General features: G+C 36.4%; 1 protein-coding gene across 2 annotated transcripts in view; it reads right to left on the bottom strand.

The window, feature by feature from the left end:
- TMEM26 (transmembrane protein 26) overlaps positions 1-21,924 on the bottom strand; it is a 47,384-nt gene that overhangs the window by 23,667 nt on the left and 1,793 nt on the right. For both annotated transcript variants that reach the window (XM_059397476.1, XM_059397477.1), the window contains exon 2: positions 6,554-6,632. In XM_059397476.1, coding sequence (XP_059253459.1) covers positions 6,554-6,632 — 79 coding nt within the window. The remainder of the gene's footprint in view (positions 1-6,553; positions 6,633-21,924) is intronic.

Below are 21,924 nucleotides of genomic sequence, written 5' to 3' on the forward strand. Positions count from 1 at the left end.
TGGTGGTCATCATAACAAGTCACTGCTTAATCTCTGTCACCAGTTTCCCCCACTCCCCCATCCACCTCCATTCTGGTGAATATCAGTTTGTTCTCTATAGTTTGTTTCTTCATTTGTCTTTCATTTTTCCCCTTTGATCACTTGTTTTCTTTCTTAAACTCCATGAGTGAAATCAATGGTATTTGTCTTTCTCTGAATAATTTATGTAACTTAACATTATACTCTCTAGTTCCATCCATGTCCTTGAAAATGGCAAATGGCAAGACTTCATTCTTTTTTGTGGCTGAATACACACACACACACACACACACACACACACATATATGCATGCCACATCTTTATCCATTCTTCTGTCAGTGGATGCTTTGGGCTGCTTCCGTATCTTGGCTATTGTAAATAATGCTGCTATAATTATAGGGGTGTATGTATCCCTTTGAATTAGTGTTTTTTTAATTCTTTGGGTAAATACCCAGTAGTGCAATTGCTGGATCATAAGGTAGATCTATTTCTAACTTTTTGAGGAGGCTCCATACTGCTCTTTACATTGGCTGTACCAGTTTGCGTTCCCATCAACAGCGCACAGCGGTTCCTTTCTCTTCATATCTTCACCAACACCTGTTGTTTCTTGTGTTGTTGATTTTAGCCCTTCTGATAGGTGTGAGGTGCTATCTCATTGTAGTTTTGATCTGTAATCAAAGTGATGATGAACATCTTTTCATAGATCTATTGGCTATCTGGATGTCTTCTTTGGAGAAATGTCTATTTATGTCTTATACCCATTTCTTTTTCCATATTCACATAACTTTTATTATAGTACATTATTTAAGTGTTCTATTTTATTATTAGCTATTGTTAATACCTTGCTGTGCTTAATTTATAAATTAAACTTTATCATAAGTATATACATATAGGAAAAAACAGTGTATATTGACTTTGATACTACACACATTTTTAGGCATCCACTGGGGAAACTTAGAACTTATCCCTCATGGATAAGTGGGGGGCAATGTATTTCTTCAGCTGAGAATTAAGAACTATGGGTATATCATTCACTTTCTTTATGCTATCCAATGTATTTTTATTTATTTCTCTATCTATCTATTCATTTATCTATCTATAGTCTTAGATAGCCTATGTGAGCAGAGTGGGGAAGGGGTACTGGGAAAGGAGGAGAGAATCCTAAGCAGGTTCCAGGAGAATTAGCATGGAGCCTGACGTGGGGCTTGATCTCAAGACCCTGAGATCATGCACTGAGCCAAAATCAAAAGTCAATCTCTTAACTGACTGAGCCACCTAGGCACCCCGATCCAATGCATTTTAAAGCAGTTATCTAAATGTGCAGTCACTGAATTCCTCTTAACTTTCATAGTTAGTACTTAATGACTGCATTTGGACTGTACCCTGAGGCTTTGTTTCCAATGATTGACCACAGATTATAATGAATAAGACATTTAGGTCTGGTGCTAAAATACATGCCATTTAGGATTCCTTCTTAAAATGCAAATGAAATTGTACTATCATTTTGCTATCCATTTTTTAAAATTGGAATATTTGTTTTTTGAATTTTCTAAGTTCTTCATATATTTTGGATACTAACCCTTTAACAGATATGTCATTTGCAAATATCTCTTCCCATTCTATACATTAGCTTTTTTTTTTTTTTTTTTAAAGATTTTATTTATTTATTTGACAGAGAGATCACAAGTCGGCAGAGAGTCAGGCAGAGAGAGAGAAGCAGGCTCCCGCTGAGCAAAGAGCCCGATGCGGGGCTCGATCCCAGGACACTGAGATCATGACCTGAGCCGAAGGCAGCGGCTTAATCCACTGAGCCACCCAGGCGCCCCTATACATTAGCTTTTAAGTTTATTGATTGTATCCTTCACTGTGCAGATCTTTTTATTTTGATGTAATCCCAATAGTTTATTTTTGTTTCTGTTTCCCTTGCCTTAGGAGACATAACTAGAAAAAGTTGCTATGGCTGATGTTAAGGAATTTAGTGTCTGTTGTAGGATTTAATAGTTTCAGGTCTCATATTTAGGTCTTTACTCGATTTTGAATTTGTTTTTGTGTATGATGTGAGAAAGTGGTCCAGTTTCCTCCTTCTGTGAGTTACTGTTCAGTTTTCCCAACACCAGGTGTTGAAGAGACTGGTTTTTCCCATTGGATATTCTTTACTGTTTTGTTGAAGATTAACTGATGATATAATTATGGGTTTACTTCTTGGTTTTCTATTCTGTTCTATTGATCTATGTATCCTGTTTTGTTCCAGTAGCATACTGTTCTGATTACTACAGTTTTGTAATATAGTATGAAGTCTGGAATTGTAATGCCTCCAGCTTTACCTTCCTTTTTCAAGATTGCTTAGCCTATTCAGAGTCTTTGATTCCATGCAAATTTTAGGATTGTTTGTTTTGGTTCTGTGAAAAATGCTGTTGGTATTTGAGAGCTGTACAATTCACAGAGTAATAACTGGGGTTCCTTTTTTGAAACCTGGACCAGTTGTAGAACAAACAAATCAACAATGACAACATGAAAACATGTATGATCTGGTCAGAACATCTATTCTAAGAGTTTATTTCTTGTCCAGAAGGATATTTATCTAAAATAACATTTGCTTAAGCAGGTAATCCAATTATTTTCAATCTTGCCTGTTAAACACTGAGACAACCAAAAAAATTAACATGTTCCTCTATTAAAATATGTATTTTAGTGTCATTTTGGAGGTCCACTTGGGTTTATGGAAACTTTGACAAAGACCCAAACTTGATGTTTTACCCTTTTTGTTCCTTCATTTTGCACGTAAATTTCTACAAGTTAACTGTGCATGATTTTTATCCAGATGCTAGGAATCTGAGTAGAGAAAAAATATGTAAGAGAAAAAAAGAGTGGTACTTGAAAATACAAGTGTAACTAATGATTATTTCACAAATTAAATAAAAAAAGTTTTAAAAAAAAGTTGATTTTTTTCAAACACCTGCAAGGCTAATGTACTTTTGAAACACACACATACATATACACACATCACTACCACCATCATCACCACCACATAACCACACTCACATATTTGGACTTAGAGAAAGTATTTTTTTTTAATGCTAATACTATAAGAAGTGTATTTTTCTTAATTAGTCTAGATACCACATCAATCAATCTATAAGCTACTTGAAAAAAATAAAAGAAAGTCTGTCAAGAAGCTATTTTTTTCTACTCCCCATCAAAACAACTAGTGTTATGGGTGAAATGACAGGCGTACTTAGGAAAGATGGCCATGTGCCATATCTCTAGGAGCAAAAAATCCAGCTGTTTGCACACTTTTTTTTTTCTGTGCAGCTAAGACTCCATGGAAAGATAATGAAGATAAAAAGTTAAATCTTTGAACCAAGCAATAAATCCTCATTGCAGAGTAGCTTTGTGAGAATCAAAAGGGCACGAGGAAATAATTTTGACCACTTTATTCCATAGGCATGAAATCTATTTATTAGCACATATATTAAAAGTGGTGACCTTGATATGTTTTTTTTAATCCTTAGCACCAAAAATTTATAGACATCTCATTACTACAAAAAAAAAAAAAAAAAAAAAAAAAAACCCAAAACAAAAACCAAAACCAAAACAAACAAACAAAAAAACCCCAAAACTTCATCTGCCCTGCAGTGGCCAATAGCTTGTAGTCCACATTATGATAATGCAACCTGAGTTCCATTCCATTCTTGTAATTCTACTTGTTACAAATTGATGAAATTTTTCCTTTAAGTGACAGCTGCTTGGGACTGCAAAGATCAACCGGTTTGATTCCTACAACCTAACCTGGCTTGTATTGTTTTTATGGTAATATTATTTCCACTTAGCATTGTATAGGTGAGTTCATTTAGATGATCTGGATACAAACAAGCCACTTTTTCATGGGTCTTAAAAACTCTTATTGCTTCAAGAATATTCCTTTGGGTCAAACCAGACCCTAACCCCACCAAGACCAGAAAGTTTCCATTGTTTAAATTCTGCCACTTCACAGATAGATCTAAGAATTATGGTCATAACTCTTGTCATAATCATGCTGTTTCTAGTCATGTGGACCTAGGCAGATGCAGAAATGAAGGTACAGAACTGATCACCTCGTAGGAATGTCTTCATGAGATAGGTCAGGATGCTTTCCTAATGCCAAGACATAGGTTAGAACATTTAGGATGTAGAATACGTGGAAACTGTGAAAAGAAATTAAATCACTAACTTGTCATGAAAAAAAATCAGGTAATTTTGATAACGCCTCTAAAATATAGAACACATAACAGAGAAAGGCAGTGTGGTTTAACAGAGTAGGGGTTAAGACCTAGGTGCTAAGCCCCAGGACTGTTATTGATTAGCTGTGTGACCTTGAGAAAATTACTTAATGTTTCTGTTTCAGTGTCCTCCTCTGTAAAGTAGAAATATATATAACATGCCTAACTCATGGAGTTGATGAGTTCATAAAGGAGAAAATACATTTGAAAAATACTTTGAAAGAAAGGATTACATAAAGAAAAGTGGTTATTATCACAACCAAATTTTTTTAAATGAATGGACTAAGAGAATTGCTGTACCTTCCTTTATTCTGCCATTTCTCATTTCTTTAAATGCAATTCCAATACTGTTTTGTCTCCTTTACGCTTACTTTTTTCTACTTCCATCGCTGCCCACCCTGCCCAATTCAATCTTTGGGCATTCATTTTAATTCTTAGTGTCAAAATGAGTCAAATCCATTACTACTAAAGGTCCAATTTCTTTTGTAGTATGAAAATTAGAGAGGTACTGCCTGGGGCTCAAAAATCTTTTTTTATTAAAAAGAGAGCTTTTGGTTGCATGCTATTTGTTGTAATGGGATTTGACCTGTATATCAATTAACTGTGCAACGCATTTATATTATAAAAGCATTTGGGGAAATGAATTGTTATTGTGGATGATAGTCATGTTATAGAATTGGATGTGAAAGAAAGAAATGATTCAAATCACCAGAGCTTATTTCCATCCCCCTGAAAGTAGTAAGTAGTAAGGAAATTGAAACAGTCCCCTAACTCTTATGGTATGGTTTTTAAAAACCATGATAACTTGAACCAGCCAATCTAGTGCTACAAAAATATTTTGCTACAGTCATAGAGATAGCCTATGACTTTAATATTTTTAAACAGGGTTAAAGCAGATAAATGTTTTCCTCAGGCCTATTTTATTGGTATGTGCTTGTGGAATTCTTCAGAAATAGTCCACAGAGCTAAATTCCCCTGTGTGTGCCTAAAATTTGGAGCAAGCATTTTCCAGACAAGGTTTGGATATCTGAAACATATATCAGAGGCTTAACTTTACTATAAAATGACCAACTGCAGCAAAGAAATCTATATAGGGGCAAATTCTTATCTTGAATAATGCATTGTATCAGTGAAAATACTATAATAATATTATATCATAACTATAGCTTATCTATAACATAGCCCTATGTTATGACCCAGAAGATATGAAGTCCAGGCTGGCATCTGCTAGAGTCTGCCTTTCACAGTGTGGTACAGGAGCATTAATAGTAATAGATTGTGAATCTAATCCAGATCCTGATACCTGGGGCTGCCCATCTAAGCAGCAACTCACTTAAAAATCTTTCTCTCTCTATAGATTAGGGACTCTCATTGGAAGCCATTGTTTATTTTTTAAGTCAGTCCTTATACACGTAGCCCACCTCTCCCAATGGTAGATCTCATACTCCTCTTTTTAATTCTTCATATCTGGCTCCAGAGTAGAATACCCATTTCACTAAAACAGCTCATGGGACCCTCAAAAAGGAATCTTTTGTAATCTGTAAGGCCTGTATTTTAAGACAGACTTTTTTTAGTAGCCCCACCAAGTTTGATTGCATTTGCTTAACAGAGTCTAGACAATGGGGTTTATTTTTAATTTCTGCTACTTTTATTTTATAGGATGCTAGATTATTGAGCCCTGCCCATTTTCAGTACAATATAGGAATTCATTGAATATGCGAAGTTTAAAGCCAAATTTTTACACACAACCTTCCCGTACCTCACGTAAAAAACTCTAGCATATTTGAGGTCAGGAGTGCTTAAGAACAAGATCTTTTTTTTTCTTTTTTTTTTTTTTTTAAATTTTTTTTTAAATTTAAATTTTTAAAAATTTATTTATTTGAGAGAGAGACAGTGAGAGAGCATGAGCGAGGAGAAGGTCAGAGGGAGAAGCAGGCTCCCCATGGAGCTGGGAGCCAGATGCGGGACTCGATCCTGGGACTCCGAGACCATGACCTGAGCCGAAGGCAGCCGTCCAACCAACTGAGCCACCCAGGCGTCCCAAGAACAAGATCTTTAACATAAGTTATTAATTAATTATAAATCTTAACGCTTAACTATAACATTTTTATTGGCTTTGATAGATCATGAATTCACTTTCTTTTGTTAATGGCCTCTTACTTTTTCAATTCTTGATAACTACCATTCCTTTGAGAAGTGCATTTCTGAAATAAATTATAGTATGAAAATAGTTTACTGATAAATATTCCACTTTCTTACTTTCCAAAGGGACATACCTGGGTCTCATCGTGCATTTCAAGAAGCCATAATGATGGAACAATGCTAATCAGATATAAAAATATGGCTGGTGAAAACCTGTAAAAGAGAGAAAAAAAGTTCAGTTTTTACAAAAAAAAAAAAAAACCCTCTTTTTTAATTAAAGAAAAACAAATACACATACCCTGATCACATTGAGTTAAACCTTTTTATCTCAAGTGTTTATTTCAATGGGGATAAAAGCATTATGTGATTTCTGCCATATGGATTGTAGAGAAACAAAGTAACTGCAAAAGGCACTAGCAGCTGTCATTCTCACTGAATTTCTAATCCAATTAATAGAAGTTAATTTTAATATGGCTTAATGGGACACTGCCAACTAGTTTCAGGCACAAAACTGGATATTTTGTATTTAATATGTTTTACAACAAGCAAATACAGCAATAGTAAATCTTCTTGGATTTTTTCAACATTGCAATTTCAAGAAGATTAGCTACATTTTTAAATATTAACCTGGAATTCTGAAAGCCCAAATAGTAACATCCTACTAGAAGACAAAAATCAGATGATAATGAATAGGAATGAACAAAATCAACTGACTTTGTGATATCTGAGAAACCTAGTAAAAATTAAAATGCAAAGAAACAACAACAGATGAAGTGCTTGGTATTGTTTTAAAAGGCTATCTATATTCATTATTTGCTGGCTTAAAATTCAGAGGGTAGTCCAAAAAGTGGGCTTTTATAGTCAAACATATTTAGGTTCAGATACCAGTGGCTCTGTCTGCTTCTTAGTCCACAAAATGGAGACAGTCACTTAATAGCATACCAATATACCACAGACTGGGTAGCTTAAACATCAGATAGTTATTTTCTCATGGTTCTGGAGGTTGGAAGCATGGTGAGGTCTCCCTTCCTGGTTTATAGATAGCCACCCTCTTGCTGTATCCTGGCCTCACATGGCCCTTCCTTGGGGCATGCACATCACAAGCAGAGAGAGACAGAGATCACTCTCTTCTCCTCTTAAAAGTTGACCAATCTTAATGGATTAAGATCCTACCCTTATGACATCTTTTACCTGTAATAAATTCCTAAAAGCTATATCTCAAAATAGAATCACACTGGGGGTTAGGGCTTCAGCATACAAATTTTTGGGAAACACAGTTTAGTCCAGAGTGGTCCCATTTATCTCATAGAGGTCTTTATTACACTTTCTTTAAAGCAGTGCATGGCAGAGGTGGGTATTCCATAATAGATAACTATTATTAGTATTTTATAGGACATTATATAATAAAAATATGCCTTTAGAAATTCAAAACAAGAAAAAAGTAACATACTTTCCAAATTTATTTCTTAAAATTGCACCTCTATCGTTTTAGATAGGACTATTGCTGTATAGGCCATCTCAAAGAAAAAAATTGTGAGTTAATATAATTTTATTAAAATACTTTAAGTATATGCATGTGATGGTTTAAAATGGTTTGAAAAACAGAAATGTTAATTGCTCAACAAATAGAATTACTTTAGATGAAATGGTATTAAAACCATATTATCATAATCCAGGAGAGAAAAGTGAGCAAACCTAAATGGAAGACAGCATCTAGAATGGGCTTTTTCAAGACTGTTAACAATTTCACTAATACTACATTTCAGCTTTTGGAAAGAAGGGAGAAAGAACAAAAGAAAGTGAGGTCTTTTAAAAAAAATCAATATTTCATATAGATACTCTTCCACCTTTGATTTCCTGCAAAGAACCAATTTTGAAACAAAAGGTTATGGCTCATGATATTATTGAAATCTGACTTGGAAGATGGCTGGGCGACAGAGAGATAGCAAAAGCCCCCATGTTGAACATACTCTTAAAAGAATAGGGAGAACTTGGTGTGCCTGGGTGGTTCAGTCGTTAAGCCTTCTGCTCAGGTCATGATTCCAAGGTCCTGGGATTGAGCCCTGCATCAGGCTCCCTCCTCAGCGGGAAGCCTGCTTCTCCCTCACCCACTCCCACTTGTGATCCCTCTCTCGTCCTGTGTCTATGTCAAATAAGTAAATAAAATTTAAAAAAAAAATAAGGAAAATTTTTATAAAAAATAAAAAATTTTTTTAAAAAATAAGGAAAATTTACTCCTTGGCCTTACATATCAAGGGAAACATCAGGAGAGAGTATTTCCTTTGTGAGATTGAGAAAGGAAATGAATTCCAATTGCAAGGACATTTGGAATATGTAAATGTTTATTTGGCTATGTCAAATGTTGACTGGATTGCAATTTTGTTGACTCTCTAGGAATTAATTTTGGGATTGACTCCCCTAAAAATATCATAACAATAATATCCAGGGAAACCATGGACTGACCCTATAATAACTCTTGAAAGAGGTTCAACATGAAACAAACAACATTTAACATCTTGTATGCATAAGAATGATTTCTATAATTGGAAAAAAAAAATACTACCCTATTTCAAGGTATTGCCTCTAATTAGGAATCTAGATATTTAAAAACAAAAACAAACCTAAAAAACAAAAACAACAACAAACTTTAAGACCTGAGATTGTCTATATTACCTGCCACAGAACGTCTAAATTCCATAATCGGACATTCAAAGCCTCCGTATTCTAGTTTTTCCACTTCCTGTTTCTCTTCTTGCACTACATCCTCAGAACAAAATGTTTTCTACAAAGTTCCCCTCACTTTAATCTGTCTTCATAATCTTTTTCGACATAGGTGAGAAGGGGGTAGAAAGAAGGTATCAGGCTGAGAGTCTAGGAATTTACCATATTCAACTTAGTCCGTAGCGTTTCTCCCCATATGTTCCACCCTCCTAACCCTATACCGGAGAGGATTTGCTGGAATTTCAGGAGGCTTCCAGAAGAGTTACTGGGGATGTGGATAGCATGCCTAAGTGATCAAGAACAAATCACCACCCAGAACTTCCTCCTGTCCTTCCTCTCTAACTCCCCTGTAGTCAGCAACAGTAGTTGTACAGCTGAAATTAAAACAACAAAACTTATGGAGAAAATATAAGTCCCTCTTATCTAGGGAAGTATTAAAACATGTCTAAATATATTTTATTTTTTCGATATGAGGAATACATTTCAGCCACATATAGCATATGTTTTGTTGGACCGTTCGTCCCTGTTAAGAACAAAGTGTTCCATGCTCCGTCAGCTTGATTAATCTGAAGAGAGGTCCTGAAATGACTTTAGAGGAAACGTCCCTCCAAATTATGACTGTCTGTTTTGGAACGCTCTCCTCTTGCCTCTCCAGCCATCAACATCCTACCTGTATTTCAGAGGCATAGTAGGAATTAATCTTAGCTTATATTTCCCTTGTGACCTAAGAACACATTCTCCACTATTTCATGATTATGTGTGTATTAGCCCTAGCTTTCCTAATACAGGCTCTTTGAAGGCAGATTCTGTCTTATTTACATTTATCTCCCTCTCTTCTTTCTTCTCGTTCATCTTTTCTTCTTCTCAGTGATGTCAGATGTCTTACTAAGTCTTTAATAAACGCTTATTAAGAAAATACTTAAGCGGTTCCTGGGTGGCTCAATGAGTTAAGCCTCTGGCTTCGGCTCAGGTCACGATCCCCGGCGTCCGGGGGTCAAGCCCTGCATCGGGTGCTCTGCTCAGCAGGGAGCCTGCTTCCTCCTCTCTCTCTCTGCCTGTCTCTCTGCCTACTGTGATCTCTCTCTGTCAAATAAATAAATTAAAAAATGCTTCAGTGCCTGAATTTATGAATAAAATAGAGGGCATGGAGGGTACTGGCATCTACAAAGATCTTTTTTATTCCCATTTCAGGAGATCCAGTAGCAAGTACACCCCTGGAGTTGTGGCCTGAGAAGAATTACTACACAAACCTAGGAGACCCAGATTTGAATCACCTGTTCCAAGGCACATCTTCCAAGGTAGTGGAAATTTGCTACCTTCCCTATGAGTCAATGTCCTCATCTATAGAACGGAGATAAAATATCCAGGTCATAGGATGGTTGTGAGGATGAGAAGAGAGAGTGTGTGCCATGGGCCTGATAGTGTATGGCTCAACACATGCGCATTGCTGCCTTACCTAGGCTCAGCTCTGCAAGTAAACTCATAGCTACATATTCAAGACCTACACCTAAAGAGGACCAGAGGATGCCAGGTTAGAAGGCTGTTTCTTCAAATAAATAACTCACAATCAATCCTATTGTCAATTCTCCAAATGAAAATTCCCCAAATGAAACCTGTTTAAGACCTCTTGAATCAGAGGAAATTGTTTGCACTGCTAAAGACATCATTATCCTTAACTCCACATTTGATGCTAAGGCCAATCCTGTCATCCAGTCATGGTTTGCACGGGTCATTTGCCCACAATGGCCTACAGAATGCTGCACAGTCAGGGCCCTGCCTACCTCTTGGGCTTTGCCGCTTGCCATTTTTCCTCACTGTGCTCCCATAACATTGTTTTTCATTCGGTTCTGGAGAAAACCTACATACCTTCCCAACTCAGGACTTCACACATGTGTTTCTCTCTTGAAACATCTCTTTACCCCCACTCTTCACCTGATTATTTCCTTCTCGTAGTTCATGTCAGGTGTATGAGACCCTGTGGAAGAACTTTCCCGGTCCTCCAGTCTAAATTAGATCTCCTTGTTATACTTGTCCTATAGCATTCTTCATTATTACCCTGTAGATCTTCGAAATTTAAAATTATATATGTGCACATGTGTGAGTGTTCCCTGGCACTTAACTGTCTCCCAGCAAATGTAAGTAGTATAAGCACCAAAGTTGTGTGTTCATCCTTATATCCTCAGTGCCTCCCACAGTACTTGGCTGTGTGTTCTCCACAAATATTTGTTGACATGGTAAGGTTGATTTAAAATTTCTATTTTTTTTGACACCCTGTTGCTTGTTTGACTAGAAACCTCTTCCTGATATATCACATTAGTTGATTCTTATCAAAAGTTTTTTGAGGGAAACTAATTATTCTGTTCTTACATGAATTTAATATTGTTTTGCTACTATGAAAGATTTAATATTCCAAGGTAACATTCCAGCCATTACTTTTTAGTTGATTCTTGATCATGTGTTGTCTATGTAATTCAGTTTCAGAATCTGAAACTGAGACTCTGAGTCTCATTCAGATTCAGGAGAATCTGAGCTCTAAAAATTAAAAACTATGCCTGATCCTACCTTTTTCTGTGTAATTAATCAGATTGCATGCCTTTTATTAACAGCTACAAAATAATTTTACTCCAGACTTTATGTCAACAGCATCAGAAGTAAGCCAATGCCAAGCATTTTGTATAAAGTCTAAAACCATAGAGGTTTTAGCCAATCCAGAAATAAATTAGGTTTCTGGATACTTGTTTATGAAAATAAGATATACTATTTATTAATAAGCTAACAAAAACTGATAAACATGATAAATTCACAAGACACGTTCAAGTAGGAAATTTTTAGAAAGTGTGTAACACCTTACTACTATACTAATCAGCTATTTGGCCTTAGAGGCTCAAATATACTATGATACAAATTACCACTATCCTGTCAGAAGACAAAAGGTTCCCAACATTAATAGTTTAATGATAAATTTTGTTGCTTAGTTTTTTTTTTTCTTCAAATTAAAACCTTTCAAAAGATACTCTTTCTTTCCAAGAAGTTTGGTGTTTTTGTTTTGTTATTCATTTATTTATAAAGTTTTTTAAAGACTGTATTTATTTATTTGATAGAGAGAGTGCACACACACAAAGAGCTATAGACAGAGAGAGGGAGAAGCAGTCTCCCCACTGAGCGGAGAGCCTGATGAAGGACTTGATGCCAGGACCCTGAGATCATAACCTGAGCCAAAGGCAGGTGCTTAAACAACTGAGCCACCCAGGCACCCCTTGTTTTGGTTTTTAAACCACAGCCCTTATCCAACCCACCAGTTTTCTCTGAAGTACATGGCAGGAGCAACCTCTTAAAGCATTTTTTTATCCATTTGTTTATGTACTCATTTGTTTACTAATCAAATGTGTTAAAGGTCTTGCTACCTGCTAGACACTGCCCTGAGCTCTTAAAGAACTATCCTCATTTTTGTTTGTTTGTTTCATCCAAAAATAAAATATTAATCATACAAAGTTGTCATTTCAACAAATTACAGTGTTCTTCACAAAATGATTATGTCATGACATTTAGCAGTTTAGCCCTACAAGACATCTTATTTACTTTATCTCATCATTAGTCTACAGTTAGGGTTCCATTTTCTTTTTTCAAAAAATGACAGTTACCATTTTCTTATTGGGAAGTAACCTTTGTTCCTTTTTCGAAATGTATTATAATATATATCAGCAAATAGAAAAATTAACCATATTATCCCCACTACCCTGTACGGCTTTTCTCTCTGCGAACAGTGAGGATTCTAGTCTTCTAACCATATGCATAGATCTGAAAATAGATAATATTTAAGAGAAACAAAACTACGGTTCCAAGATGACTTCGGTGTGGATCACGGTCTTATTTGCACATTCCTCAGTATTTCCTAAGGTAGAAAGGCAGACTGGAGTTGTAAGGATACTACACCTAAGTTTCACAGTCTCATATTAAACTGCTTTGAGTGTCCTCAATAAAATTTCCAGAGCACTTTATAATAATAGGCCTATTTTCATGGAATCAAGAAACTAGGTCAAGATACCCTTTCATGAGCCCCCAAACGGTGTCTAACTGTTTAAGGATTGTCTGTTCTCCTTTCACACAGACTACTTTGTCTAAGTGGGCCTTAACATCCGCGATTTCCCTCTGGGCTGTTCAGCAGCAGCTTGGTGTCCATCCACGCTGGGAAGAGCAGCCAGCATGACAGCCTCCACACACAGCTGAAGATAGGCTTGCAGAACACAGAACCCTGCACACATGGAAGACACGGATCCAACCCTAGATATCCCCCCGTCTGTCTTCTTAAGCAGCTCACCCTCCCACAGCCTGTGCCTGTGTTTTCCCGTTAGGCAGGGGGGAGGGCCACAACAACGGGCCATAAGCTCATGAGAGCTCCCTCCGAAAGGAAAACTGAGTAAGGGTTGAGCATGATTTAATTGGTACCCAAATCAGATGACTGGTTTGTGTTCTCCGTGATCTTCTGGGAGAACAGGTGAAGTACAAGATCACAGGAGACTGGAGAAATTTCATGTGGGCTGGGAAGGCCCCTTCTTTATGCTGTGAAAGCCCTTCACAAACGCCTATGTTTGGGTTTGCCAAGAGAATACTTCTGGAGGTGAATAGTAGGGCTCTTCATTGTAATTTTCATAGTTATTGCCAGTTGTTTTTCTAATAAAGTCATATTCCCAAATTATATAAACTGGTGGCAAAATTAGTAATACATTCTTCACTTAAAAATTTCCCAAAGTAGGGGCGCCTGGGTGGCCCAGTGGGTTAAAGCCTCTGCCTTCGGCTCAGGTCATGATCCCGGGGTCCTGGGATAGAGCCCCGCATCGGGCTCTCTACTCAGCAAGGAGCCTGCTTCCCTCTCTCTCTCTGCCTGCTTCTCTGCCTACGTGTGATCTGTCTGTCAAATAAATAAATAAATAAATAATTTTTTTTTTAAGATTTCCCAAAGTATATTTAAAGCAAGAATAAGTTTTATTAAATTTGAAGCTGTTCACATTCAAAACGCAGCAGTATGCTTCAGTATGACTAAACAATTTAAAGGAACAAAATATGCATCAATTTTAAGATCTATGTACTATTTCTCTCGTAAAATTTCTGAGGCAAAGAAAATCACAACATCTTCTTAAATGAATTGGTTCCAACTAAAACCCTAAGTGCTGCCATCATGATATTCCCCCAACCTGAAAAACCTTTCTCTTTCCTGCACTCTTGTAAAACCCCCAGCTATTACAAAGGCCAATACATAAATCACTTACCTGAGAAGTTTCCCTTGTCTAACAAGCCTACTGTAACGATTGTATCTTTATTCTGCAAACATTCTTCAGTCTTGGACTTAATTTGTGGAAAATTATTTGGTTCTTCAGGGTGTGGGTTTTTTTCCTGTTCTCATATAACTGCATGTATTTTATATTCCTTCAAGAACATCATTATAGCACTTAGTACCAATAACTGATTGTTTAATGATTAAGTGAACCTAAGTGCTAATGACTACAGGAATTTTAATGGTCTCTGAGAGGATAAAATGCATGATGGATGTTATTTATGTAATGCTGTAACTCATTTCATTCTATAAAAGACAGTGGTATTTATTTCTGTTCTGTAGAAGAGCTTATTTCTTCACCTTAGGAACAAAAATACAGGCGCTTGAGGATTTTCCCCCTCTTCTGTTTTGTTTTACATCCTGTGTTGGCTTTCCAAGCATGTCTACTTGTGCAAGAGTGTCTCTGAGCCATGTCCATGTGTAGCCTGACTCCTCTACATTCCGTTCTAAGCAAAATCATCCCACTGCTCATTGTCAAGTCACCCCAATTTTGAAAAAGACAAAATACTTTGACCCTTTGCCCGCTATCGGGAATCCTTGATCCTAAAAATCTATGTAGTTGTATTTTCCACAGATAAAACCCAGTCTGCTTATTGAATGCAGAGCACAAGAAATCAGCTGATGGTGTTCAGAGCTGGGATGAAGATGCCTCTGAGCCTTTGCTTCCTTCTACGCATGTGGAAGCAAGAATAGTGCCTCCCAGCAGGGCTCTAGCGAGGACCGAATGAGGTAATGTGGGCCATGTACGCTCCCGGCTCAATAAATGTGAGTGCTCTCTCCCTTCTCTTTTATAACGCACTTTCTGAAATGGAAATAAAACATGCAAACAGAAAAAAAAAATAAATAAATGGGAGCACTAACCAGATGCTGGGAATTGTTCTGTGATTTAGTATAATTAGTTGTGACCTTAGACAAGAGATGGAGCCTTGCTAAGCAGCAGCATCCTCCTCATCTAATGGTAATAAAGAGTAAAGCTCTCGTCTAGGGTCCTCGTGAGGATCACTGACATAACGGATGGGAAGCAGGCTTGGAGCATTGTCAGTACTCAGTAGCTGATAACAGTTTCCACCCCCATTGTCACCATCACCATCACCTTCATCATCATGCTCATCACTACTATGAACGGACTGTCAGAAAATGGCACAGCCAATTTATTAGGAGGCTGTTCGAGGCAGATTAAAACAGGTTTGTGAGACAGGAAGCTCAATCAGGGATCTACAAAAGCAAAGGAATACTGGAAGGACCCGACCAGGACTGGCAGCAAGGCTGATAGTAGAGAGGACTCCTCCCCCTAAAGAATACTAATTTTATTCTAATAAGCATACAACATTAAGTCAGTTATATCTCCACGGTCTTTTAAAAATCAGTTGGACAAACTGAAGATAAAATACAAGACTCTTCTCTAAACAATTACTGTAGGTTTGTATTCAGAGAAAAGAAACCAAATCAACCCCACCCTGGCATTTTATACTAATAATCTGTGTGTCCTTAATATCACTTCAATGTGACTTTCAAAGAAAGTTCAATTTTCAATACCTGCATATAAAAACCCCTGTTTTTAAAAACAAAACAAAACAAAAAACAAAACACTGTTTTTTGCACCACACCCAGTGCTCCATGCAATATGTGCCCTCCTTAATACCCACCACCTGGTGCAAAAACAATGAATACTGTTACGCTGAAAAGAAAAAAAAAATGATAAAAAAGTTTAATTGTATATATATTTTTTAATTGTATACCTTAGTTAAGGTATAGGGTATACTGTGTGATATGTGACTTGTATCTCAATAAAAAAAGAAAAAAAATACACTTTTTTTTTAAAAAACCAAAACTTATATCCCCTAAGTCTCACCCTTCTGATATCTGTACTCCAGAGAAATTTCTGGAGTAATGAGGGTCATGCACATGAGGAGAAGTGAAGTGACCTTGAGTAAAAGATGAATTTTCCATTGTTGGAAAAGAAGTTAAACTATTCAGATTTGTCCTGATGCCGTATGCAAATAATGGCACTGCATGAGAAGGAGAAATGCATGAAATTGAGCATGAGCTCACGGGAGCTGCCCACATCAATTTGCACTTTGTTTTTCTCTCTGTCAAGTATAAGAAGTTACAAAATACTAGAACCTTAATTTTTAGTTCTAAATGTCTATGTTGAACATACTCTTGAAAAAAGCATGGACATCACCTTAATGGTTCGGTTTCCTGGGGTTCCCATTCTAAATGCAGACATAATTATTGCTTTGATCCCAAGACCATTGCAAAATAAAATAAGAAAATATGACAGTTTCTTAGGAGGGAAGCATTTTACTAATTCAAGTTAAGGTAAGACTCTTCTTCCTAAACCGTGAGTCAGATCACTAAAAACAAAATCATTTGCTGATGACATTCAATGTGTGCTTCCAAAACAGATGCAAACCTGTCATCCTTGTGCATTGAACTCAAGGCTCAGGATATAAAAACACATACATGCAACCTGCGAAGACAATGAATATTATAAAACTCTGGATACATGCTTCAGACAGGGCTGATAAATCCAAAGCACAGTGGAAAGTGTTCCTAGAATAACTTAAAAGCTAAAGAGAGATTTCAAGAAATCTGGACAGCAAGTGCGAACAATAAGAGAAATAGTCTATCTGCTGGGAGAATTTCCGTTGTCCAAGATGGCCATATGGAAATCACAGGGTCTCCTTCTAAATCTCTCCATTTCATCGTCCCTGATATCTGAAAAGATCAGCAAGAGAAGAGTGCTTTTATTTCCCAACTTTCTCACTGGTTAAACAATTTTGATGAAGGAAGATACACATTGTCAAATACTACAGAATGACAAAGATTCTCCTACACTACCCAAGACTTGTTCAAGGTTAGGCTTTGTATGGTTTCTGTCAAGTCTGTGTTTCCACTTCTGCTGTTGAGCCTCCTAAATACAATTGAGTATTCAGAACGGACTACACTGAGGTGTTTTGTTTGTTTGTTTGTTTTGTTACAAAATTGGTTTGAATTTGAAATCCTTTTAGGATAGAATCTCTTCTGACTCCCCTTTTGTCTTTCCTATTTGTAGTTGGGGCCACCCATACACTGTCTAACACATGGTGTCTCAAATGAGATATGGTAACATAAAATTTAAAAGGAATTTTTCACGACCTGGGGAAGAGTAGAGACCTGAAAGAAGAGAAAAGAAATGCAGTTTTATCTGTCTTCTGGGGATTATGTCAGAAATGTCCCAGGGCACACTTGGCCTTTCTCTCTCCCTCTTTTCATCGCCCTGGCTATTCCCACATTGACTCCTTCTCCTCTCTAAACAGACAAACCTCAGATGTCTCCTCTCAGCCAGGCTTCTCTAACCACCCAGTGGGAACCGCCCCCCCCCCCCCCCCCCGCTCCTTTATTCCTCTGTGACTGCTACCACTTAGGCCTCCAGAGTTGAGATCCCTCTTTGTTACTTATTAGCTCCCTTGTTTCTTATTGACTTCTTTATTTTCTGAGTCCCTGGACTAAAACGTGAGTTCCTTCAGGGAAGAATTTTACCTGTTTTTTTTTCCCCCTCCATACTCTTGACACTCAGTGTCTAATACCCATTAGCTAGTCCATATACGTTTGTTGAATGAAGACTGATAAGGCTTTCCAGAAAAATCTGCTCAAGGTTTCCTACACTCCCCTCCCTCAGGACATCTTTAACTACACAGCCTTTGCACTCCTGTCTCTTACCCATTATCTCCTGTTCCAGCTCAAATGCCATGACGGCCCTTCTCCCTACTCACCCCACCCCATACACGTCATCACATTCCTTCTCCCCTAAACAGTTGGACTCTTGATAACCCGCTCCTTCAATTGCCAGCTAAGGAGTTGTGAATAAAATGACTTCATAACTCTGTGCCTCAGTTTCCTCATCTAAAAATGGGGAAAAACAGAGAAACAGAAAATCAGTGCGGCTGCTGTCAGGATCACATGGAATAGTCTGTGTAGGACGAAAGAGCCTGATCATCAACAAATGCTAAATTATTCATAATTATTCCTACACATTTGAGCACTTAATCAGAATGCTACCCTTAAATTTAAAACCTCAAATATTTTGGTTTTCTGTTCTTTCTGCCTGTTCACACAGAGTCTAGCATAGTATCATATGTACTTATTGTACCCAATAAGTTCAATAATTGTACCCAATTCAACAAATAGACATTTGGTTAAGCTCAATAAAGGAAATAGTAAAGAGATATAATGAAGAAAGTTGACCAGGTAGGTAAGGTCTTTTATTAACTCAATTATATTTACCTTATATTCTTAAATTCTGATGAGGAAATCTAAAGGCTTAATGAATATTTTTTGCCAATAAATCCAACTTAGATTTCTATTTATTTGAGGATACTGCCTCCTTTCAAGTAAACAGGCTTCAAACTTTTCACAATCTTGGTCCTTTTTCTTACTCCTGAGAAATATTTTATTGATATTGGCAAATAAGCAACAGAAACATTGTCTTGTGTTTGACTTTACCTAAATGGCAATCCATAGATCTATTAGACTGTTACCTGGATAATAGAAAATAAAATCAAGAAAACAAAAAAGCAAGCAATACTAATCTCCATCGTATAGGAATGTAAGTGAATGTTCATGTGAAATTAATAAATGCCAGGTGAAAGTGAGCAAATTACACCAGCACACATTTATTGGGCTTGACAAGGGATGTGTCATTGGCTTACCCTCTCTATCCTATAGGATTCCAACAAATTAAACTTCTCCAACTGAAAGTTATGAGTGTTGACGTAATGTTGCTGTCCCTGGACGGCTGAGCTCAGCAGCACTAGTTCCATGTTTCCTTTCCAAAGGATAGCTAAAGAAACATTCTTTTGACAAGTGTAATATGTTTGCTATGTTTCAGGAATTTTTTTTCACATTTTCCTCTATAGCTTAATGTATCGTTCCATGATTTCTGTGGGTTTGATTTATGTGGGGTCAGGTGCAAAAGTTAGTAAAAAGCACAATGTTCAGAATAGACCAAAGTAATCTAAATGAGGGTCATAGATTTGATGCTCTGGAAAAGAAATGTTCACCTCCTGTATGTATGGAGCTTCATCTACCATCCAGGCATTATTTGACTGGTTGATTGATTTTAAGTATGGAAAGGTTTCACCTTATTCTTCTTCTTAACTTGTAAATGGATAATGTATCCAACTGATACAAAGGATAATTCTTTTACAAGTCCTTTAAAAAAATTAACCCATAGTATACATAATTCTGTAACTTTATTCTCCTGACAATATGTCATAGGTATCTTTCTAGGTCAATAGCTAAACTCCAGCTCATCACTTTTAATACCAACAAAATATACACAGTATGGGTATATTAACAATTTTCAACCAGTCTTTTGATGGCTAATCAGGTTGTTTTTAGGTTTATTTTTTACTTACTACAAGATGGAAATTAATATTTTCGTATGTATGTCTTTACATATGACCACCTTGGGTTCTATAGGATAGATTCCAGATTATAAGACCAATGGATCAAAAGGTATACAATATGTAGATCTGTACATACATCTATATATTTACATTTTTTCTATAGAAAGATCTAGATACTGTCATATTTACTTAGGTTTTTTTGTTTTGTTTTGTTTTTGTTTTTACTTCATCAGTCTTGATTTCCTGATGGAAATTGTTTTTTTAATCACACAAAAATAACAAGAAGTCATGCCTTGCCTTACTCAGAGAACTTCGACCCAGCAATGAAATATGTCTCAAATCAAATATTTTTTAATTGTTACCATGTTATACATGGATAATTGTCTATATTTTTTCAGCATCCTATCTTCTGATTTTTTCCCCCTCAAACTTACTGACAATAGTGTATGAGCTTTGTCCACCACAAAAATGACCACATTTTCAGGCTCAGCAGAACAAAGCATTTAGTAATATCAATAGAACAAAGCATTATTAATCACATTTTTATTTAGATCATTTACAAAGACTCAGTTCTTGAGATTTTATAAGTCAAATCTACTATTTTCTTTGCTTATTTTCAAATATTAGTTTAGATATTAAGCCAGCACAATTTTTTCAATAAATGCTAAAATATACAGTACACATCATGGCCTGCTCTGAAATAAAGGTGAGAAATTTTTTCTACTTTTTGATTCTGAGCCAATGGTTTATTGGCCAGTCCCTCAAGTAAAGTTGTTGGACTTGTACAGACAGAAAATGTGTCCAATTGACTCATAATATTTTTTAATAAGAAGAAGAAAAGAGAGAAATCCTAGTATTTAAAAAAATAATTACTTTTTTATTCATCAACCATAAAATATATTATTTCATTTAATTTATAATGACCTATAAGTATTTATAGATGAGGAAACAGAGGGTCAGAGAGTTTCAGTAACATGCCCAATGCCTCAGAGCAAGTAAGTATTGCTCCATTGCTCCATTTTCCTTTTGATTTTGAGACCACACTACACACGAAAAGGTCCCTAGTTTCCTATTTAATTCTATACATTGATCACCTATTTTTGCCCCAATCATTTTTCCTCTCATAGTTGTAATCAGCTGCCAGTGATGGTATAGACATGAAGGTAAAGTTTCAATGGGCTATAGTATTTCTACATAACTGGTTGGGAATTCTGACTTAACATGAGTGAAGGCCTCTGGTCTACTCTTAGAGCACAAGGGAGAATATTTCACGGACCATTGGGTTGGTTCCTCTTTTAAGGCTGACCTTTCTTCCAGAAGCTGTGCTGGTTGGTGACAGAACTACGTTCCATGGAACACTTTTTAGCCTCAGATTGCAGGCTCCTGCTATGAAGATATTTTCTACCTTAGCATTGCAAAGCTGCTCAGTAAAAATGAAATAAATCTCATATGGCCTGCAGGGTGAACATTCTTCTCCCCTTCTGTTTTTTTAACTTATTGGCTTATTGGGGAAGCTAATGACCATTTTTTTGAGGTTTTTAAAGGACACATTGGAAAGTACTTCAGATCTCTCCTCCTTAATAAGCTGATCAAATGGTGGGGGGAGGGGTTGTAACATTTCCATCCTTATTGTATTACATTAGGATTCTACCTGAATAATTTTTTCACTGATAATTCTGGTAATTTTTAAAAGTGGAAAATTTAAGCAAGATTCACATAATCTTAAGAGACACAACAACACATTCTCACCCTTGGACTGTCACAAAATACAAAGCTTTTTGCAGTTTAATATGCAAAATTGTAGATAGGAGGTTTTATCCCCCCCTTAATATGGTTGGTGGCTGACCATAATGTCCTTGTGTATGTAATTCTTTGATTTAACTAATAATATTTTCTTCCAGCATTAAATATTTTTAAAACTACTGACATATGTGAAAATACTGCCTTACTGTTTTTTTAAAAACTAATGTATAGTATAATTTTACTGAATTTTTATGTGACTGTAGTCTTACTCTTTTTAAAAATTAATGCAGGAAGAAGCCTAGCTTGGAGAAGTTTG

This window comes from Mustela nigripes, chromosome 4 (genome assembly GCF_022355385.1).
Source record: "Mustela nigripes isolate SB6536 chromosome 4, MUSNIG.SB6536, whole genome shotgun sequence".
In the NCBI taxonomy this organism is placed as follows: Eukaryota; Metazoa; Chordata; class Mammalia; order Carnivora; family Mustelidae; genus Mustela; species Mustela nigripes.